Raw genomic sequence first — 22,602 nt, forward strand, 5'->3', positions numbered from 1 at the left:
TTTGTATTTTTTGTAGAGATGAGGTTTTGCCATGTTGCCCAGGCTGATCTCGAATTTCTGGGTTCAGGCCACCCCCCCGCGTTGGCCTCCCAAAGTGCTGGGATTACAGGCTTGCTCGATTGTATTTTGCTGTCAGTTTCAGTTTATTTGACTTAGAATACAGACCTTCAAGTGAGGAAGAAGCTATAGGTCCCTGAATATCACAGGATCTGTGAAGTATGTGGCAGTCCTGTTGTCCCTTTTCCTACCTCATTGCAACACTCTTTGGGCCTGAGAAGCCTATGGGGACAAAAGGCCCAGAGGGAAGCGCCAAGGAGCCAATGCGTCCCCGCTGCCCTGGCCATGCCCACGTTGCTGGGCTTCCCACCTATATATAGAGGCAGCTGCAGGCGCATCCTCCCTGAAGACACACCCGCGGACCAGAGGCTTCAGGCTCCAAAATCAGCATCTTAGTAACGTAAACACAAGGTTCAGACTGTTGTCACATGGCAGAGGTGAGGGCGGCATCTCATAATCAGACAGTCCTGTTTCTGTAGCAGAATGTGTGAATATCCACATGGAGAGTCAGGTCAGATTTTGCCTCCAGATGAATTTCCTCGCAGTAACATATTTAGATTTTTTTATGTCAGGGTTCGCTGGAGTGCCAGTCACTGGTTCCTCCCCTGCTGAGTTTCCTGGTCCTCTCTCCTGCTGTTCGCCATGAAAGTGGAATGAGGTCGTTTTGAGCCTTTCGTCTCTTGTCTAAGAATATATCCCTATGGCTGGGTGCGGTGTCTGACACCCGTAATTCCAGCACTTTGGGAAGTCCAGGCTGGAGGATCCCTTGAGCCAGGATCAACAAGAGTTTGAGACCAGCCTGGGTAACATAGAGAGACCCCGACTCTACAAAAAATTAAGAAAAATTGGCCGGGCGCGGTGGCTCAAGCCTGTAATCCCAGCACTTTGGGAGGCCGAGGCGGGCGGATCACAAGGTCAGGAGATCGAGACCACAGTGAAACCCCGTCTCTACTAAAAATACAAAAAAAAAAAAAATTAGCCGGGCGCGGTGGCGGGCGCCTGTAGTCCCAGCTACTCAGGAGGCTGAGGCAGGAGAATGGCGGGAACCCGGGAGGCGGAGCTTGCAGTGAGCCGAGATCGCGCCACTGCACTCCAGCCTGGGCAACAGCGTGAGACTCCGTCTCAAAAAAAAAAAAAAAAAAAAAAAAAAAAAAATTAAGAAAAATTAGCCAGGCATGGAGATGCACTCCTATGGTCCCAGCTACTCTGGAGGCTGAGGCAGGAGGATGGCTTGAGCCCCTGAGGTCAAGGCTGCAGTGGGCTATGCTGGCTCCCCTGCACTCCAGCTTGGGTGATAGTGTGAGACTCTGTATACAAAACAAAACAAAAACCCCTACCTTTCAAATTAAACTTTTTCCCCGAGATTACCTAATACAATGTAATTTTTGACCAGGAACGGTGGCTCACACCTGTAATCCCATAACTTTGGGATGCCAAGGCAGGTGAATCACCTGAAGGTCAGACATTCGAGACCAGCCTGGCCAATATGGTGAAACCCCGTCTCTACTAAAAATAAAAAAATTGGCCAGGCGCGGTGGCTCACGCCTGTAATCCCAGTACTTTGGGAGGTTGAGGCGGGTGGATCACGAGGTCAGGAGTTCAAGACCAGCCTGAATAACATGGTGAAAGCCCATCTCTATTAAAAATAGAAAAATTAGCCAAGCATGGTGGTGCGCACCTGTAATCTCAACTACTCAGGAGGCTGAGGCAGGAGAATCGCTTGAACCTGGGAGGCAGAGGTTGCAGGGAGCCAAGATCATGCCGTTGCACTCCAGCCTGGGGAACAAGACCGAAACTTCGTCTCAAAAACATAAATAAAACAAAAAATAGAACTTTTTCTTTTTTTTTTTTTTGAGACAGGGTCTTGCTCTGTCACCCAGTCTGGAGATCTCAGCTCACTGCAAGCTACGCCTCCTGGGTTCATGCCATTCTTCTGGCTCAGCCTCCAGAGTAGTAGTAGGTGGTGGTGCCCACCACCATGCCCGGCTAAGTTTTTTTGTATTTTTAGTGGAGATGGGGTTTCACTGTGTTAGCCAGGATGATCTCGATCTCCTGACCTTGTGATCTGCCCGCCTCGGCATCCCAAAGTGCTGGAATTACAGGCTTGAGCCACCGCGCCCGGCCAAAAAATAGAACTTTTTAAATCAAGATAATTAAAAATGTTCCTACACGTCTTACAGAATTTATCCTTAGAACCGGAAGTATGCTGGAGAGTTCAGGGGCAAAGAGATTCATTCCAAAAGGCACCTGAAACAAAAGACAGATTTGCGACATGCTTAACCAGAGAGGGGCTATCAAAAAACCCAGGGTGTCAGAGCCAGGAAATGCAGTGTAGCTGTTAGAATTTGTGTTTTAAAGACTATTAAATGATAAGAATCGCCACAGGTAAGATTATATGAAGGAAAGCCTAGAATATATTGAGAAGTTCCACAGAGCGTGTGTGCGTCTTCAGCCAGCGAGGACCTTCAGCCAGTGAGGCGGGGAAGCCTCTTTACAGACACAAGTATCTTTCCTCTCCCACGTGTCCCTGGGTGGTTGGAGGACATCTCCTGATGCATATTAGCATCTAAAGGAAAAGGTGACGTTTCTAAGTGTCAGGGACCAAAAAGTGCCATTATTTGTGTCATCCTTTAAATTATCCTTTTTAAATTAAGTTCATTTATTTTAAGGGAAACTTGGTCTTACTACTTTCAGCGGAAAACCAGCAGAATTTGCCATAAATATTTGTTTTGGCTGAATTGATGGCATTTCAGTCAGAGGCGGTTTTTTTTTTCTGAGACAGAGTCTCACTCTGTTGCCCAGGTGGGAGTGCAGGGGTGTGATCTGGGTTCACTGAGACCTCTGCCTCCCAAGTTCAAGCGATTCTCCCGCCTCAGCCTCCTGAGTAGCTGGGACCACAGGCGTGTGCCACCATGTCCGGCTGATTTTCGTATTTTTAGTAGAGACGGGGTTTGCCTGGTTGGCCAGACTGGTCTTGAACTCCTGACCTCAAATTATCTGCCTGCCTTGCCCTCCCAAAGTGCTGGGGTTACAGGTGTGAGCCACCGCACCCGGGCAGTCAGAGGCTATTTGAGCCATAGTCCTGCTCTTTCTGTTAGGAAGATAAGCAAGTGGAGAGCAGTGTGAAGGGTAGACCAGCATCCCGGTGAGACATTCTCTGCCGTGATCAGGAATATGGCAGGAGACCCTGAAGGTCCCTGTGGGGCAGTGCTTGTCTGTGAGCGTGGCCCACCTGTGCCTGAGATGTTGCACTTCCTCTGAGAGTGGTCGTGAAGAAAAGGTTCAGGTGACTGGGGTGAAAGGTGCTGGCTTCCTGTCGGAAGGAGATTCTGATGTCCCTTGCTATCCCTGTCCTGCCTCACCCTGGGTCGTGAACCCCAGACTGACTGGGACTTTCTGCCAGCAGGAGGCCACTGTCTGCAGCTCCCGTGAAGATGTCCACTCCAGACCCACCCCTGGGCGGAACTCCTCGGCCGGGTCCTTCCCCGGGCCCTGGCCCTTCCCCTGGAGCCATGCTGGGCCCTAGCCCGGGTCCCTCACCGGGCTCCGCCCACAGCATGATGGGGCCCAGCCCGGGGCCGCCCTCAGCAGGACACCCCATCCCCACCCAGGGGCCTGGAGGGTACCCTCAGGACAACATGCACCAGATGCACAAGGTAGGGGCCCCTGCCCCCTAGGGCTGCAGGCAGCCTCTGGACCGAGGGCCTTACTCAGAGGACGGGGGGGAAGCCTTCTTGTTGGAGGTGGCATGCCTTGGCTCAGCCCCCTACGCCGGGGCCCATGGCCGTGAACAGAGGGGTCAGCTCGTCGGACTCCAGCCTGTGCTGGCACATGATCTGGGCCTGAGCAGCACATCGTGGCCCCTGCGGACACCTGCCCCACCGTTTCCGCTCCCTTGCTTTCTGCGTGGGAAATTTGGGAATATCACTCCAAAGTTTTCTTTTGGTAACGAAGAAAAACATCCAAATTACTAAAAAGGCTTTTAGCCACGTTGTTTCCCCCGTTCTGGCTGTCGAGCTCACCTGTGCCGCTCGCAGAGCCGAGCAGCGGGTGCCCTTTTCTCCAAGGCGCGCCCCTCAGCCACTCTCTTTACCACTCACCTGCGCTGAGCAGGACCTTCAGTCAGCGAGGCGGAGAAGCCTCTGTATGGTCACAAGTCTCTTGTGTGTGTCCCTGGGCATGGTTAGAGGACATATTCTCTTATACATACAACATCTGAAAGAAAAGGTCGTATTAGCATCCATAAGAAAAGTGATGTTTCTAAGTGTCGGGGCCACAGGAGGTCCTGGGTGGTGGAAGATGAGGATTGCCTGGCCACAGTCTCCCAGGTGCTCGTGCTCCACTGGGTGACATTTATTTTGTGTACCTGTCTTGAGGCCTAAGTAGGTGTCAGAACCCTGCCTTAGAGCCAAGCCGTGTAGTAACGCTGGGGACTGGGGAGATGCATGTTGTCATAGGTGGCCATTCTCAGTGCCCTCGAGCTTCTCTTGGGCAGCGCATAGCCGTGCCACCACCTCACGTTCCACATGCTCACCCTGCCTTGTCATGGTCCCTCTCGCAGCCCATGGAGTCCATGCACGAGAAGGGCATGTCGGACGACCCGCGCTACAACCAGATGAAAGGAATGGGGATGCGGTCAGGGGGCCACGCTGGGATGGGGCCCCCGCCCAGCCCCATGGACCAGCACTCCCAAGGTACCAAACTGCTTTCCTTCCTGTCTTGTGTTTGTCATACACCAGAGTCCTCAGATCATTTTCTTCCCCTGGGTTCCCACAGGATGGATTCCGGGAGTACCTAGGATGATTTAGCCAGGTGGGTGGCCTGCCACAGAGGGCTGTCTGGCGTGGCATGGCTGGTGCTCTGTTCTGGCCACCTCGTCTTGGAGCAGCCCCAGAAGGGGAAGTGCTGGTTGGGGGGCAGACCGTATTCAGCATGGGTGATAGAGGACGGCTGTGCAGGGCAGCAGCCCCATGCCACTGAGGAACTTACTGAAAATACAGATTCCTAGGGCCTGGGACTCTGCTTTAATGAGCCCAGCAGGTGCCTTTTCTGTACGAGGACAATTGAGAAGTGATATGGTGGGTGACTTGCCAAGTTCTTGCTGTCATCAGGGGTGGGAAGCTCAGGGGCTCCACTGGGAATGGAAATGTTGGGAGCGGGCCCAGCCAGCCCGAAGATGTGGACCCCACCTGTGGACAAGCAGGCGGAGGCCGGGAGAGAGCCGTGATTTCATGCACAGGTTCTCAGCATTAACCAGCAGCACCTTACTGAGACGTGGGTTAAACCAAATCCACCATGCCGGCTACTGGGCTGAGGTGTCTCCAGCGCGTGCCCTCCAGGTGCCCCTGATTGACTCAAGAAGGATGCCATTTGGTCGTGCCCTGTCTCAGAGTAGGAGCTGGTGTAGGGAAGAAGTTGTAAAAATCACAGACGTAGGCTGCCTAGTGACCAGTGGGCTGGCCTTTCTCTGCAGGTTACCCCTCGCCCCTGGGTGGCTCTGAGCATGCCTCTAGTCCAGTTCCAGCCAGTGGCCCGTCTTCAGGCCCCCAGATGTCTTCCGGACCAGGAGGGGCACCGCTGGATGGTGCTGACCCCCAGGCCTTGGGGCAGCAGAACCGGGGCCCAACCCCATTTAACCAGAACCAGCTGCACCAGCTCAGAGCTCAGATCATGGCCTACAAGATGCTGGCCAGGGGGCAGCCCCTCCCCGACCACCTGCAGATGGCGGTGCAGGGCAAGCGGCCAATGCCTGGGATGCAGCAGCAGATGCCAACGCTACCTCCACCCTCGGTGTCCGCAACAGGACCTGGCCCTGGCCCTGGCCCTGGCCCTGGCCCCGGTCCCGGCCCGGCACCTCCAAATTACAGCAGGCCTCATGGTAAGGCTGGCTGCCCTGGCCCTCAGGTGTCTCAGAGTGAATGGCTGGGGCGTGAGTGGAGGAGTGGACAGACTGGGCTCTGCTGCCAACTGGGTTCCCCGGTTTGGGATTGCACGGGCCCATGCTGCACTTCTGGGTGCTCGGGTGGTGGGGGCAGCTGTCCTGCTAAATGCTGTTTCCCCAGCTCCCTGCTTCCCCTGGGGGTGCTGGTTAATAGGTGTATCTGCTGTGTCCCCTGAAGCCAGGGCTGCCCACGGGGCTGGGCGCAGGCATAAACCTGGGGAGCACTATTTTCTCTTTTGTTTGTTTCTCCCTACGTGTAGGTATGGGAGGGCCCAACATGCCCCCCCCAGGACCCTCAGGCGTGCCCCCTGGGATGCCGGGCCAGCCTCCTGGAGGGCCTCCCAAGCCCTGGCCTGAAGGTGAGCTCCCTCTTCTATGGTGGTGCACCCATGCCCTGACTCCCCGTTGCAAGCTTGGGTGGCGCAGGCCTTGAGATGAGCCCTGGCAGGGAGGAAGGGCCAAGGTGGCCAGCCCGAACCGCAGCCTGCACTTTTCTTGTGGTGGTCCCCAGGTCTCCCCTGTAGCCAGTCAGTTCCCAATGACTGTCATTTTATCCCATCCCTCGTGGCCTTCACCCAGTCCCTGAGCCCTGTATATGTGGTTGCTCAGTAAGTGCTGCAGGCTCCCATCTGGTGGGCTCAAAGAGACAGTGGGACTCATTACCCACCCTCTTGGAGCCTGAGGTTTAGCGATGGGCATTGAAGGGCAAATTGCTTCCGTTGGATTTAGCACTGGGAGGAGACGACAGGAAATGCTGCTGTAGAGCCACAGACAGAACACTGAAGCCTCAGGGGTGTGGGGCTGGCCCCAGTGAAGGGTGTGAGGGACAAGGGTGAGGCTGAGATCTGGAGGAGGTTGGCGCCCAAGGCGGGTGTGAGGGACACCCCTAGGTGAGAGGTGGGAGGTGGGCGGGGTCTGCCTGTCCCCAGGGCCTCGAGCAGCCCAGCAGCTTTCTGTTTCCAGCCTGGATGGGCCCCAGAGCTCAACACGATGCCCTGGCTCCTTGCCTCCTCCCAGGACCCATGGCGAATGCTGCTGCCCCCACGAGCACCCCTCAGAAACTGATCCCCCCGCAGCCAACGGGTCGCCCTTCCCCTGCGCCCCCTGCCGTCCCACCTGCCGCCTCGCCTGTGATGCCACCCCAGACCCAGTCACCCGGGCAGCCGGCCCAGCCCGCACCCATGGTGCCGCTGCACCAGAAGCAGAGCCGCATCACCCCCATCCAGAAGCCGCGGGGCCTCGACCCTGTGGAGATCCTGCAGGAGCGCGAGTACAGGTGAGGGCGTGGCCCCAGTTCCCATATGTCCCATATGTCCCCCTGGGGAAGCCACTCAACTTTCTCCCCCGCCTTAGGAAACAGTGCCCTGTGCCCACCGCTGCCACTTGGCCTACACCTCCTTCCTCACCTCCCTGCTCCCACTCTGGCTGCGGTCTGTTTCCCACACAGCAGTCTGAATTCTCTTTTTTTTTGAGATGGAATTTCACTCTTGTTGCCCACGCTGGAGTGTAATGGCGCGATCTCAGCTCACCACAACCTCCATCTCCCGGTTTCAAGCGATTCTCCTGCCTCAGTCTCCTGAGTAGCTGGGATTATAGGCATGCGCCACTGCGCCTGGCTAATTTTATATTTTTTTTAGTAGAGACAGGGTTTCTCCATGTTGGTCAGGCTGGTCTCAAACTCCTGACCTCAGGTGATCTGCCTGCCTTGGCCCCCCAAAGGGCTGGGATTATAGGCGTGAGCCACGTCGCCTGGCCTGAGTTCTCTTTTCACGATTGATTGACGTCAGATCTACTCCCTGGATTAAAACCTGCCTGTAACTCCAATTATCTGCCCAATAATCTTTGCCTTATGTCCACTCCTGCCCAGCATCCTTCCTCACCCACCCCACTCTCTCTGTTCCTCTTTTCATTTATTTAATAAGTTAGGCTTTTTCCTGCCCCAGGAACTTTGCACAGGCCGTGCTGGCTCCTTCTACTCATTCAGGCCTCATTGCTGGGATTCCCTCCTTCTGGAGGCCCTTCCCGTCACTTCCAGCCACTCTCTGGAATTGCAGTGGTTATTTTATTTTTTTAAATCTCTGTTATGGACTGTTTTTTCTAATGAGGCTGAGAGTTCCTTGACTTGCTGATCTTGTTTAGTGGTAAGGCCCTGCGCTCAAAATGGTCCCTGGCATACAGTTGGTGCTCAATGAGTATGTGCGGAAAGACTGATTAAGAGGATTAGTTCACATAACCTTCCTATGTAACCTTTGTAATCTTCAGACCACACCTCTAGGGTCTCTCCAAGGGGTCGCCTCAGTTTTGAGATGAGAATGCTGAGGTGTGCAGGTGAAGTAGATTCTCACGGCCCTGTGCCTCATCCATGCCAGGGCTGCATGAAAACCCCGGCCCACCTGATGCCAGAACCTGGCTCACACCACTGAACAGGCATGAACTGGGCGCGCCTATCAGGAATCTTGTTTGCTGCCCCCTAAGGCCCGGTCCTGAGGAGTGTCCCTGGCTGCCTCCCTCTCTGCTCTGCCCTGCGGCCAGCATCCTCTTCTGAGGCATCTCTTGCCTCATGACCAGCACCTTCCTTCCTCGAGGGATGGGTCCCCTGCAGCTCCAGCTATAACCGGGTGCCCTGGCAAGCCTCTCACTGCCTTTGCTCCTTCTCTTCTCTGCTCCCAGGCTGCAGGCTCGCATTGCACACCGAATTCAGGAACTTGAAAACCTTCCCGGGTCCCTGGCCGGGGATTTGCGAACCAAAGCGACCATTGAGCTCAAGGCCCTCAGGCTGCTGAACTTTCAGAGGCAGGTGGGTGCCGGCACGGCCGCAGCTTTCCAGGAAGGGCCTTTGTCACCAACACTTCTGTTAAGCCTCCAAGTATGGCTTGCTGGGCTGGTATTACACCTGCCTGGGCTGTGAAAAGCAGCTGTGGCCACCCATGGGCACTCATTCACTGCAGAACCTTCCTCTTGCGTCCTGCACAGTGCTGGAGACATGGACCTCTCTACCCTAAAGCACTTGCCTCTTGAAGCAGACTTGCAAGGGCTTCTTTCTTCCTTTTCTTTTCCTCCCTTTCCCTTTTTTTTTTTTTTTTTTTTTTTTTTTGGGAAACAGTCTTGCTCTGTCACCCAGGCTGGAGTGCAGTGGCACAATCTCTGCTCACTGCAGCCTCCGCTTCCCGGGATCAAGCAGTTCTCCTGCCTCAGCCTCTCAAGTAGCTGGGATTACAAGTGTGTGCTACCATGCGTAATTTTTATATTTTTAGTAGAGACAAGGTTTCACCATATTGGCCAGGCTGGTCGCAAACTCCTGACCTCAAATGATCTGCCTGCCTCGGCCTCCCAAAGTGCTGGGATTACAGGCATGAGCCACCATGTGCTGTCCCGCATGGGTCTATTTCTGAGGGTACTGTTCTTAGTGAGACCCTGGAGTGCAGTGGAGAGATCACAGCTCACTGCAAACTTGACCTCCCAGGCTCATGTCATCCTCCCACTTCAGCCTCCTGAGTAGCTGGGAGTATAAGCGTGCACCATTACACCTGGCGAATTTTTCCTTTTTTTGAAACAGAGTTTCACTCTGTTGCCCAGACTGGAGTGCAGTGATGCTATCTCGCCCCACTGCAGCCTCTGGCTCTGTGGTTCAAGTGATTTTCCTGTCTCAGCCACTGAGTAGCTGGGATTACAGGTGTGCACCACCATGCTGGGGTTATTTTTTTTTTATTTTTTATTTTTTTTGAGACAGAGTCTCACTCTAGCCCAGGCTGAAGTGCAGTGGCATGATCTTGGCTCACTACAACCTCTGCCTTCCAGGTTCAAGTGATTCTCCCACCTCAGCCTCCCGAGTAGCTGGGATTACAGGCACGTGCCACCACGCCTGGCTAATTTTTGTATTTTTGATAGAGACGGTGTTTCACCATGTTGGCCAGGCTGGTCTCGAACTCCTGACCTCAGGTGTTCCTCCTGCCTTGGCCTCCCAAAGTGCTGGGATTACAGGCGTGAGCCACCACGCTGGTTTTTGTGTTTTTAGTAGACTCAGGGTTTCTCCATGTTGCCCAGGCTGCTCTCGAACTCCTGAGCCCAAGCCATCCACCTGCCTCGGCCTCCCAAAGTGCTGGGATTATAGGCATGAGCCATTGCTCCTGGCCACCTAGTTAATTTTTCGGTTAGTTTTTGTAGAGGTGAAGTCTCACCATATTGCCCAGGTTGGTCTCAAACTCCTGGGCTTGAGCAGTCCTCCCACCTTGGCCTCCCAAAGTGTTGAGATTACTGGTGTTAAGCCACACACCCAGCCAAGGGTGCTGTACTTCTGAATGACTCCTAAGAAGCTGTGTGTGTGGTAGAGGGGGGCAAGCTGGAGGTCCAAGAGGACCCACTGGCTAGGTGTCCAGAAGTGATCACCTTCTGTCCTGTGCTCGCCCTGCCCAGGGACACCTATTAGATGTCCCCTGCACACACGGACTGGGTGTGTAAGGCACTTAAAATGCTCCTTTAGCGGTGTAGCATGTGACGTCATCATGCGTGTTCGTCATTGTGGATGCCACAGAGCCGTGCAGCGCATGGGCATGTCCTCTTCCCTCCTACAGCTGCGCCAGGAGGTGGTGGTGTGCATGCGGAGGGACACAGCGCTGGAGACAGCCCTCAATGCTAAGGCCTACAAGCGCAGCAAGCGCCAGTCCCTGCGCGAGGCCCGCATCACCGAGAAGCTAGAGAAGCAGCAGAAGATTGAGCAGGAGCGCAAGCGCCGGCAGAAGCACCAGGTACACCCCGGTGGCCCCAAGGCCCTGCAGCCCACCCACCTGGCTGCCTGGCTTGTCCCAGCGGTTGTCACGGGGCTGTGTTTGCTTTGTTCCTAAACATGCTGCTTGTCTCTCTCTTTTGCTCATCGTAACAGTATTCTAGGCACTGAGAGCGTATTGGTGTAAAAACCGAATGGTAGGGAGAAGATAGTGATCAAATCCCTGCATAGTATGTCTGGAAGGTGATAGGGCACAAAGAAAAATCAAGCTGGGATAGAGAGAAAGGAAAGGGCTGTTGTAGACCTGATGTTGGGGGAGTTCTTTCTTTTGGAGGTGACATCTGGGCAGACCCCCAAGGGAGGGAGCCACACAGATCTGTGGAAAGAGCTTTCTGGGAAAAGGAGAAGGTGCAAGGGCCCTGGGGCTGGAATGTGCCTATGTTTTCTATGGAAAGTAAGGACCTGCATGTAGCCAGAGTACAGTGAGTGGCGGGGTGAGCTGAAGGAGGGGAGGTCAGGGAGGTGACGGGCAGGTGATGTGGGACCTTGTGAGCTTCAGGGAGGATTTGGGCTGTCGCTCTGAGTGAAGTGGGAGCCATAGAGAGTTCTGGGCAGCACAGGGACTGATCTGACTCAGGGTTTCCCAGGATGAATCAATAAGATGGAAATCTTCAAATCTAAAGTCAAGTAAGGATTTGGGGATGATTGTGCTGATTTGGTCATTTATAGATTTTCTAGAGATTTTCTATCATTTATATCTTACTGGTGTAGTGTAAAATAATCTAGACAGTCAGCACAGCAATCTCTGTTAACAATTTTTTTTTTGAGATGGAGTCTCGCTCTGTCGCCCAGGCTGGAGTGCAGTGGTGCAATCTTGGCTCACTGCAACCTCTGCGTCCCGGATTCAAGCGATTCCCCTGTCTTGGCCTCCTAAGTAGCAGGGATTACAGGCATGCGCCAATACGCCCGGGTAATTTTGTATTTTTGGCATGCGCCACTACACCTGGGTGATATTTTTTATGTTTGTAGTAGAGATGGGGATTCGCCATATTGGCTGGGGTGGTCTCGAACTCCTGACCTCAGGCATTCTGCCCTCCTTGGCCTCCCAAAGTGATATTCTAGGTTGTTTTTTTTTCTTTTTTGAGACAGAGTCTCTTTCTGTTGCCGAGGCTGGAGCACAGTGGCACAATCTTGGCTCACTGTAAGCTCCACCTCCCGGTTCACGCCATTCTCCTGCCTCAGCCTCCCTAGTAGCTGGAACTATAGGCGCCCGCCACCATGCCCGGCTGATTTTTTTTTTTTTTTATCATTTTTAGTAGAGACAGGGTGTTAGCCACGTGTTAGCCAGGATGGTCTCAATCTCCTGACCTCGTGATCCACCCACCTTGGCCTCCCAAAGTGCTGGGATTACAGGCATGAGCCACCACACCTGGGCAGTATTCTAGGTTTTAAACAAGCCTTACGGGGGATGTGTCCGCCATGCTGCTGAGGGGTCAGCCTTCTCTTTTGCGTGTTCTCTACAGGAATACCTCAATAGCATTCTCCAGCATGCCAAGGATTTCAAGGAATATCACAGATCGGTCACAGGCAAAATCCAGAAGCTAACCAAGGCAGTGGCCACGTACCATGCCAACACGGAGCGGGAGCAGAAGAAAGAGAACGAGCGGATCGAGAAGGAGCGCATGCGGAGGCTCATGGTATGGTCCCACCTTCTTGACATGCACCCTTCCACACGTGTGGCTGGTACTGCAGGTTCCAGGGGTCGCTCCCCAGGGTCACACCCAGGCATTTCAAAGCTTGGAGTTAGAAGTGGGGCGAAGGAAAGAGCAGGCGCGGGCTTGGGAGTCAGTCCTGGGCTCGGATCTTTGCTGATCCCTCTGATCATCAGAGTGACTGTGTGACCTCAGACCACTTTGCTGTCTCCTCTGCCTTCACTGGAAAACGGAGGTGGTGCCCCCTCCCCTCATTCTGTGAGAGCCACAGGTGGTGTGATCCAGACCCCCTACCCCTAGGATAAACATCTCTGACCATTTATTTGTGGCTGAGTCGCTGGTTGGACAGATATTGGGAGCGCATTCTGAGCCAGGTGCTGCTCTGTGTAAGGGGGACACAGAAGGGAGCACGACACGGCCTCTGTCCTGGTAGGTTGTGCTTGAGGGGCAGATATACGAATGAAGCAAACAGAGTAGTGGATGGTGACAGCTGCAGTGAGGAGGGTGAAGCGGAATGGAAGGGGAGGGACAGGGTAGTAAGTGAAGGCTTCGGAACAGAGGCCCAAAGGGTGGCCCTGATGCACAAATGCAGAGACCTAGGAGAGGAGCCCCAGGCAGCACGGAACAAAGGTCGAGGTGGCAGGCAGCCGTATGCCAGGGACAGCCGGTAGCCCTGGGCTCCCAGCACAGCATCGTGTGAGGTGGGAGGTGAGGTCAGAGCTCACAGGGGCAGGTGGGGCGTGGGACCTTTCAGGCCATTGGGAGGACTGTGGGTTGAATTCTGATCGTGAATGAGAGCCTCACCCGGGAGGGTTTTGGCTGTGGGTGATGTGATCTGATGTCTTCTTAGAAAGGTGAGGGGCTGCTGTAGGAGTTGGTGGGAGGGATGCACCTTGGACTTTGTGGAGAGAAGGCTTTGGGTTTGGGGTGTGTTTCATGAACAGAGTGGATAGGACTGGCTCATGGCCTCTGTAGCTGGCTCCTGGCGGGACCATCTGCTTAGCAGGTGCCTTTGGAACCTAGCCCTTGGTAGGTTTTGAGGAAATAGTTCCTGAACAGGGAGTCGATTGCTGTGTGAAGGGTCAGTGGCGCGGCACCCCCATGAGCCATGCACGCCCTCAGTGTGCCTCTGGGTTGACTGGCCATGGGTGCCCACAGACGTGCACAGTGTGCCACCACATTGCAGTAACCCCCACGCTTTTGTAGGCTGAAGATGAGGAGGGGTACCGCAAGCTCATCGACCAGAAGAAGGACAAGCGCCTGGCCTACCTCTTGCAACAGACAGATGAGTACGTGGCTAACCTCACAGAGCTGGTGCGGCAGCACAAGGCCGCCCAGGTCGCCAAGGAGAAAAAGAAGAAAAAGAAAAAGAAGGTGTGCTGGGCCTGGTGTGGCGCCTGCCGTGGGTGGGATGGGAGCGGCCGCCTTCGCGTGTGTGGCCTCAGCCTGGCGGGTCAGAGCCTGACTGTGTCTCTCTCTATTTCCAGAAGGCAGAAAATGCAGAAGGACAGACGCCTGCCATTGGGCCGGATGGTGAGGTGAGGAAGCAGGGCTTCTTTTGGAGGTACCAACCCAGCCCTGAGGCGCTGGTCTGTTTCAGACATTAAAACCTATGTTCTTTTAAAATTATGAACAATGATATATGATGATGGTGAGAATCCTGGGGTGTCCTCTGACCCCCATCCCACCCGCCCCTTCATCCCACACGTTGTTTTCTTCCAGACCTTTTTCTATGCATGTGCCGCAGGATTCATCTTTCAGGTTTTACTTTATTGTAGCGTCTGACTTACAGGAGAGGCGCGAGAACCATCCCGAGATGTCCTGTGTGTTCTTTACCCAGAGTCTCCATTTTCACGTTTTGTATTTTGTTTTGTTTCTTTGAGACAGGGTCTGTCTGTCACCCAGGCTGGACTGCAGTGGCGCATGGCTCATTGCAGCCTCAACCTCCTGGGCTCAAGTGATCCTACCCTTCTGAGTAGCTGGGACTACAGGCATGCCCCACCACACCCAGCTAAGTTTTTTTTTTTTTTTTTTGAGATGAAGTTTCGCTCTTTTGCCCAGTCTAGAGTGAAGTGGCGCGATCTTGGCTCACTGCAGCCTCCACCCCGCGAGTTCGAGCAATTCTGCCTCAGCCTCCTGAGTAGCTGGGATTATAGGCATCCACCACCACGCCCGGCTGATTTTATTTTTATCTTTATTTTTATTTAGATAGAGTCTCGTTCTGTCACCCAGGCTGGAGTGCAGTGGCATGATCTCTGCTCACTGCAAGCTCTGCCTCCTGGGTTCACACCATACTCCTGCCTCAGCCTCCCGAGTAGCTGGGACTACAGGCGCCCGCTACCATGCCCGGCTAATTTTTTGGCTTTTAGTAGAGATGGGGTTTCACCATGTTATCCAGGATGGTCTCAATATCCTGCCCTCGTGATCCACCTGCCTTGGCCTCCGAACGTGCTGGGATTACAGGCTTGAGCCACCGCGCCCGGCCAGTTTTTGTCTTTTTAGTAGAGACGGGGGTTTCACCATGTTGGCCAGGCTGGTCTTGAACTCCTGACCTCAGGTGATCCACCTGCCTCAGCCTCCAAAAGTGCCAGGATTACAGGCATGAGCCACCGTGCCTGGCCTAATTTTTTAAAATTTATTTTTTATAGAGATGGGGTTTCCCTATGTTTTTCAGGCTGGTCTCCAATTCCTGGGCTCAGGCATTCTCCTGCCTCAGCCTCCCAAAGTGTTAGGATTATGGGCCCCCGCACCTGGCCTTCACATGTGTTTCTACCTAAACTCTTTGAGAGTCAAATTCAGACATGACAGTGCTTTACCTCTATCTATTTCTGTTTTTTTTTTTTTTTTTTGGAGACGGAGTCTTGCTCTGCCGCCCGGGCTGGAGTGCAGTGGCCGGATCTCAGCTCACTGCAAGCTCCGCCTCCTGGGTTTACGCCATTCTTCTGCCTCAGCCTCCTGAGTAGCTGGGACTACCCGCGCCCGCCACCTCGCCCAGCTAGTTTTTTTGTATTTTTTCGTAGAGACGGGGTTTCACTGTGTTAACCAGGATGGTCTCGATCTCCTGACCTCGTGATCTGCCCGTCTCGGCCTCCCAAAGTGCTGGGATTACAGGCTTGAGCTACCGCGCCCGGCCACCTCTATGTATTTCTGTATCTACTTCCTGAAGACAAGTTTGCTCCTGCACACTGTGCCGAGGTGACGGAAGCAGGAGGTGAACATTGGTACAACACTGTTTCCAGTCTGCAGGCCTTTATATAAGGTTTGGCCAGTTTTTCCAGTTGTCTTCACAGCAGCAGAAAACTCCAGGTCACATTTAGTGGAGGTCCCTTTAGTCAGCTTTGATCTTAAAGAGCTCCCTGTGTGTGTGTGTGTGTGTGTGTGTGTGTGTGTGTGTGTGTGTGTGTTTGTTTTTTTTGCAGAGATGGGGTCTCAGGTTGCCCAGGCTGGTCCTGAACTCCTGGGCTGGAGTGATCCACCTCAGCCTTCCAAAGGCTGTGATTATAGGCGTGAGCCACCACACTTGGCTTCAGGCCAGCTATGTCAGCCAGTGGCCCTGGATTTTGGTTTGTCTGATGTTCCTTGTGGTTAGAGTCAGGTTATGTGTCTCTGGCAGGCATACCCAACATGGCCCTGGGTACCTCTCAGGGCATCACGTCAGGAGTGCATGGCAGAGGTTTGCAAATAAGGTCACTGGTGATGCTGACTTTGAACCCCTGCCAAGGGATCTCCACTGTCCAGTTTCTGTTTTTTTCTTTTGTAATCAGTAAGTACCCTGTAGGAAGACACTTGAGACTCTGTAACTATGTTGTAACTCCTTAGAATTCCAGCTACTCCTTTTAGTATCTTTTTTTTTTTTTTGCCTGTATCAGTTTTTGCTGTGACAGCTACAGGATGGTGACTTTTAGTTCCATCATTCTTTCTGCATTGATTTATTTGTTTTTCTATTCTAGGTAAAGCTTTCTCTTTGGTCCTGTTAGACCTGTGGCCATGGTCTGCCAATCCCGGGTGTAGACTTATGGATTCTTGTTTAGTTGAATGAGTGGATTCTGATCCTTTAAAATGATTTCTTTTGGCTATTTAGCTTTAGCCAGTAGAAGCCCCTTGACATTGGCTCCTGTTTGCTTTTGGCATGTGCCCACCATTCCTGGATCACTTCCTTCCTCACCAGGTTTTTCTTCTGCTTTCCCTGCCTGAGTTCCCTGGACCCAGCTCTTCCCCCGGGGAGTCCTGATTCCTTTTTTTTTTTTTTCCCCCAAGAAAAGGTCTCCCTGCATCACCCAGGCTGGAGTATGCAGTGTACGATCATTGCTCACTGTAGTCTCAACCTCCTGGACTGAAGTGATCCTCCCACCTCAGCCTCCTGAGTATCTGAGGCTACAGGCACATGCCACCATGCTTGGCTAATTGTTCTGTATTTTTTTTGTAGAGACAGGGTTTCACCATGTTGCCCAGGCTTGTCTCAAACTCCTGAGCTCAAGCGATCTACCTGCCTTGGCCTCCCAAAGTGCTAGGATTACAGACGTGAGCCACTGTGCCTGGCTATATTTCCTTTTATTACAGAAGAATATTTACATGGCAAGATCTGACTTTGGGGGTGCTCCTTGCTAGTGGGCCATCACTGCTTCTAGGAGCCGGATCTGGGAAATAGATGTATGTACACTTAATCTGTCTGCGTTGCTGCTTGTATACGTTAAAAATCGTGGCTGGGCATGGTGGCTCGTGCCTGTATTCCCAGTACTTTGGGAGGCCAAAATGGAAGGACCACTTGAGCCCAGGAGTTCGAGACCATCGTGGGCAATATGGCAAAACCTTGTCCTCTATAAAAATTTTAAAAATTAGCTGGGTGTAGTGGCATGTACCTGTTGCCTCAGCTACTCGGGAGGCTGAGGTGGGAGGATCCCTTGAGTCCAAGAGTTTGAGGCTGCGGTGAGCTGTGATCTCACCATTTCTCTCCAGCCTGGTCAAGACAGTGAGACCCTGTCTCCCACACACAAAGAATCTTGAGGTTGTGTTGACACCTCCAGTTCTAATCCAACAGCACAGGGTTGATTGTCATCCTTTCCCCCTTTCCTTAATTCTAAAATCAGGAACCTGATTTCCATGAACAGTAATAGACTGACTTACCTGCTTCATTCTAGAATACACAGAAAGTATGTTCCAAAGTGCTAACGGACACCTCTATGCAGAAGTTTCCTAGCTAGAGTTCAGTATTTATGGAGTTCCTCCACTCCAGGGTATGTGTTCCAAATATGGTGTTCAGAAGTTACTGGGGCCAGGTGCAGTGGCTCACGCCTATAATCCCAGCACTTTGGGAGGCCAAGGTGGGCAGATCACCTAAGGTCAAGAGTTCAAGACCGGCCTGGCCAACGTAGTGAAACCTCGTCTCTGCTAAAAATACAAAAAATTAGCCAGGTGTGAGGCCGGGCGCGGTGGCTCAAGCCTGTAATCCCAGCACTTTGGGAGGCCGAGACGGGCGGATCACAAGGTCAGGAGATCGAGACCAGCCTGGCTAAATACGGTGAAACCCCGTCTCTACTAAAAAATACAAAAAACTAGCCGGGTGAGGTGGCGGGCGCCTGTAGTCCCAGCTACTCGGGAGGCTGAGGCAGGAGAATGGCATAGACCCGGGAGGCGGAGCTTGCAGTGAGCTGAGATGCGGCCACTGCACTCCAGCCTGGGCGACAGAGCGAGACTCCGTCTCAAAAAAAAAAAAAAAAAATTAGCCAGGTGTGGTGGCGCACCCCTGTAGTCCCAGCTACTTGGGAGGCTGAGGCAGGAGAATCGGTTGAACCTGGAAGGTGGAGGTTGCAGTGAGCCAGGTTCGCAGCTACTGCACTCCAGCCTGGGTGACAGAGTGAGATTCTGTCTCAAAAAAAAAAAAGAATTACTTAGGGTCAGGCGTGGTGGCTCATGCCTGTAATCTCAGCAGTTTGGGATGCTGAGGTGTGTGGATCGCATGAGCCCAGGAGTTTGAAACCAGCCTGAGCAACATGGTGAAACCTCATCTTTACAAAAAATTAGCCAGGCTTGGTGCGCACGCTTGTAGTCCCACCTACATGAGAGACTGAGGCAGGAGGATAACTTAGCCCAGGAGGTCCAGGCTACAGTACATTGTGTTTGTACCACTGCATTCCAGCCTAGGGGGCTTTTTATTATTACTTGAGACAGGGTCTCTCTCTGTCAGCCAGTTCTGTCTCACAGTTCTGGAGCCATCTGGAATACTCAAGAAAAAAGTCATGGGCCAGGCGCAGTGGCTCACGCCTGTAATCCCAGCACTTTGGGAGGCCGCGGCAGGCGGATCACGAAGTCAGGAGTGCGAGACCAGTCTGGCCAGTATGGTGAAACCCTGTCTCTACTAAAAATACAAAAATTAGCCGATGGTGGTGGCGGACTCCTGTAGTCCCAGCTACTGGGAGGCTGAGGCAAGAGAATCGCTTCAATTCGGGAGGCGGATCACGCCACCGCACTCCAGCCTGGACGACAGAGTGAGATTCTGTCTCAAAAAAAAAGAAGTCATGAAATGGGAATGTGCATGAAGTGGAAGCTTGTGCTGAACCCTGCTGTGGCTGCCTGTCCCGTGGAGTATTGAGAACAGGCACCGGCACTTGCTGCTGCTTGTGAGTTTTCCTTGTTCTCAGCCAGTGGTACTCAGCCTCTGCTGTATGTTCTCGTCACCTGGGGAGCTCTCTATTTTTATTATTACTATTATTTGAGACAGGGTCTCTCTGTTGTCCAGGCTGGAGTCCAGTGGTGAGGTCATGGCTCACTGCAGCCTCGACGTCCTGGGTTCAAGTGATCCTCTGGGGACGTTTTTCTGAGTAGTAGCTAGGCGTGAAGGCATGTGCCTGGCGTTGCAGCTGCTCAGGAGGCTGAGGTGGGGAGATTGCTTTAGTCTGGGAGTTCAAGACCAGCCTGGGCAACATAGGGAGACTCTGTCTCTCCAAAAAATAAAATAATTACCTGGGCATGGTGTTGTACACTTGAGGTCCCAGCTGCTTGGGAACCAGAGGTAGGCGGATCACTTGAGCCCAGGGCTTTGAGGCTGTGATCACACCTGTGAAAAAGCATGGTACTGAGCCCATCTCCAAAAAATAAAAAGTAAATTAAAAATTTAAAAAAGCAGGCCGGGCCTGGTGGCTCACGCCTGTAATCCCAGCATTTTGGGAGGCCGAGGAGGGTGGATCATGAGGTCAGGAGATTGAGACCACGGTGAAATTCCATCTCTACTAAAAATACACAAAATTAGCCGGGCACGGTGGCAGGCGCCTGTAGTCCCAGCTACTCCGGAGGCTGAGGCAGGAGAATGGCGTGAACCCAGGAGGCGGAGCTTGCAGTGAGCTGAGATCGCGCCACTGCACTCCAGTCTGGGTGACAAAGCCAGACTCCGTCTCAAAAAAAAAAAAAAAAAGCAAGGATGCCCAAGCCTCACTCCAGAGCAGTTCAATCAGAATTTTGGGTGTCGGGGAGGCATGTAGCAATCGGCACCTTTGACCACTCCTCCCAGTGATCTCAGAGAGGTTGTGGAGTTGAAAGTCCTTGATTGAGGCAGCCTGCAGAGCCCATTGTTGGGGTAAGAGGTTGTTGTGACCCTCTGTGGTGGCTGCTCTGTGGGTGAGCTTTCAGCGCATGGAGACTGATATCCCTCTGCTCTGTGGACAGTGGTGACACTATGAGGGCAGCAGTTTTGCAGGTAGTTATAAATTCCTGCAAGATGGAAACCAAAATTTAAACCAAGAACTTTATCCCCTTCTTGGGAGTTTTCTGTAGGAAATGTACAAGAATCAATGAGGGAGAAAATGTTTATCCATTGAATCTCAACAGGAGGAGTTTCATATTTGTTGCTAAGAGGAATTATTTTTGAAATATTTCAGTTAGCTTTTTAACAAAAAAGAATGAGGACCCTTGATGAAGTCTACAAATAGAGTATAAGTGGGAGAAAAAAAAAATCAAGGTCCAAAAAATGTAAATTAATATAGCCATTAGTGTAAAAAACAGGGAGAAAGTGGAAACGTCTAACTCTTTGTTTCTTATCCATGGAATTCATCTGGAAGGATGGACAGGAAACTGATACCAGTGGACAACTGTGAAGAGAAAAACTTAGGCTGGAGGACAGGAGAAGGGAGAGAGCCCACATTATACTATTCAGTTTTCGTTAAAAAGATAAAAATGGGCCTTAGGAGGCCGAGGTGAGCAGATCATGAGGTCAGGAGATTGAGACCATCCTGGCTAACACAGTGAAACCCCATCTCTACTAAAAATATAAAAAATTAGCCAGGCTTGGTGATGGGCGCCTGTGGTCCCAGCTACTCGGAAGGCTGAGGCAGGAGAATGGCGTGAACCTGGGAGGCAGAGTTTGCAGTGAGCCAAGATCGCGCCACTGCACTGCAGCCTGGGCGACAGAGTGAGACTCCGTCTCCAAAAAAAAATGGCGCGAGCATAGTGGCTCACCCCTGGAATCCCAGCACTTTGGGAGGCCAAGGTGGGTGGATCACATGAGGTCAGGAGTTTGAGACCAGCCCGGCCTGAATTTTCAACTGTGAATGTCTGGACTATTTGAAAATTGCAGTGTATATGTCAGTTAACTTGAAGAAACAGGTGTTGGGAGGCTGAGGCAGAGAACTGCTTTAACCCAGGAGGCAGAGGTTGTAGTGAGCCGAGATCATGCCACTGTACTCTAGCCTGGGCGACAGAGCTACACTCTGTCTCAAAAAAAAGAGAAAGAAAGGAAAAAAAAGAAACAAGTGTCACTTAGCCAAGACTCATGGATTATATATTTTTACTGGATTACTGAGTATACAGTTTGCCCATTTTCACCACCACTGGCCATGTTTGCCTGCCCTTTTCTGTGCAGACAGTTGAGTGGGTGCTTCCCACCTTGGCCTCTGTAAGCCTTTGGTCTGGAGGCCCTGCAACCTCAATGTCGCACGGATGACTCTTTTTCAGCCTCTGGACGAGACCAGCCAGATGAGCGACCTCCCGGTGAAGGTGATCCATGTGGAGAGCGGGAAGATCCTCACGGGCACAGATGCCCCCAAAGCCGGGCAGCTGGAGGCCTGGCTCGAGATGAACCCGGGGTGAGTTGGGTCTTGCGTTCCAGATGCAGTGGGGATCTAAGTCCTCGGTGGGCCTTATTCCAGGGAGGTGGCAGCTGGGGCCAGTTTTACTTCTGTTTGGATCCTTGGCAGGTTTGGTAGGGAAAGTGCATTCTGCTGGTTCTGAGCAGATTTATATGAAAGCCCTTATATTTTTTCTAGGTATGAAGTAGCTCCGAGGTCTGATAGTGAAGAAAGTGGCTCGGAAGAAGAGGAAGAGGTAAGAATGCATTTCCTGGCTTTCAAGGCTCTCAGTGTCCACTGGCAGTGACTTCCACCCTGTGTGCCATGAGACCCTCCCCTGCCCTGTCTGGGCATCTTGTGGGGCAGAGAACAGCTGGGGCCCAGGCCTGGCTGAAGTCGGTGCTTTAGAGCTGTGCTATCCAATAGGGCAACTTCTGGTGACATGTGACCGTTTCCATTTTAAATTAAATCAGTCACATTACGTAAAATTTAAGACTCATTTTCTCTTTCATACTGACTGCATTTCAGGTGCTTGGCATCCCTTCTCCGGGAATGGTCTACCTCATTTGCCTGTTTCTTTTTTTTTTTTTGAGATGGAGTCTTGCTCTGTTGCCCAGGCTGGAGTGCAGGGGTGCAATCTCACCTCGCTGCAACCTCCGCCTCCCAGGTTCAAGCGATTCTCCTGCCTCAGCCTCCCGAGTAGCTGGGACTACAGGCACCTGCCACCACTTCCAGCTAATTTTTTTATGTTTAGTAGAGATAGGGTTTCATCATATTGGCCAGACTGGTCTCGAACTCCCGACCTCAAGTGATCCACCTGCTTCAGCCTCCCAAAGTGCTGGGATTACAGACATGAACCTCCACATCCGACTTGTGATTTTTTTGTTGTTGTTTTGGAATGAAGACTTGCTGTGTTGCCCAGGCTGGAGTGCAATGGCGTGATATTGGCTCACTGCAGCCTCCACCTCCCGTATTCAAGCGATTCTCCTGCCTCAGCCTCTCTGGTAGCTGGGACTTCAGGCACCTGCCACCATGCCTGGCTAATTTTTGTATTTTTAGTAGAGACAGGGTTACACCATGTTGGTCAGGCTGGTCTTGAACTCCTGACTGGTG

At 52.6% G+C, this 22,602-nt stretch overlaps 1 protein-coding gene and 1 long non-coding RNA gene across 20 annotated transcripts in view; both read left to right on the plus strand.

Annotated features, from left to right (window-relative positions):
- The window catches only part of SMARCA4 (SWI/SNF related, matrix associated, actin dependent regulator of chromatin, subfamily a, member 4), a 102,425-nt gene that overhangs the window by 20,697 nt on the left and 59,126 nt on the right, over positions 1–22,602 (plus strand). For 12 of the 19 annotated variants that reach the window (XM_077977281.1, XM_077977283.1, XM_077977285.1 and 9 more), the window contains exons 2-13: positions 3,464–3,713; positions 4,619–4,751; positions 5,531–5,935; positions 6,259–6,357; positions 7,016–7,274; positions 8,669–8,795; positions 10,570–10,743; positions 12,245–12,418; positions 13,640–13,807; positions 13,921–13,971; positions 21,377–21,507; positions 21,688–21,745. In XM_077977281.1, the coding sequence (XP_077833407.1) occupies positions 3,492–3,713; positions 4,619–4,751; positions 5,531–5,935; positions 6,259–6,357; positions 7,016–7,274; positions 8,669–8,795; positions 10,570–10,743; positions 12,245–12,418; positions 13,640–13,807; positions 13,921–13,971; positions 21,377–21,507; positions 21,688–21,745 (2,001 nt within the window). In that variant the 5' untranslated portion in view covers positions 3,464–3,491. Of the gene's footprint in view, positions 1–3,460; positions 3,714–4,618; positions 4,752–5,530; positions 5,936–6,258; positions 6,358–7,015; positions 7,275–8,668; positions 8,796–10,569; positions 10,744–12,244; positions 12,419–13,639; positions 13,808–13,920; positions 13,972–17,019; positions 17,168–20,895; positions 21,508–21,687; positions 21,746–22,602 lie in introns of those variants that run through there. The other 7 variants (XM_028839590.2, XM_028839594.2, XM_077977287.1 and 4 more) reach the window with 2 other exon arrangements.
- Positions 14,039–19,531, plus strand: LOC144336658 (uncharacterized). Its single transcript, XR_013408915.1, has 3 exons — positions 14,039–14,321; positions 18,275–18,539; positions 18,622–19,531. It is a non-coding gene; the product is annotated as an uncharacterized LOC144336658 (long non-coding RNA).

Source organism: Macaca mulatta, chromosome 19 (assembly GCF_049350105.2).
Source record: "Macaca mulatta isolate MMU2019108-1 chromosome 19, T2T-MMU8v2.0, whole genome shotgun sequence".
NCBI classification, from domain to species: domain Eukaryota; kingdom Metazoa; phylum Chordata; class Mammalia; order Primates; family Cercopithecidae; genus Macaca; species Macaca mulatta.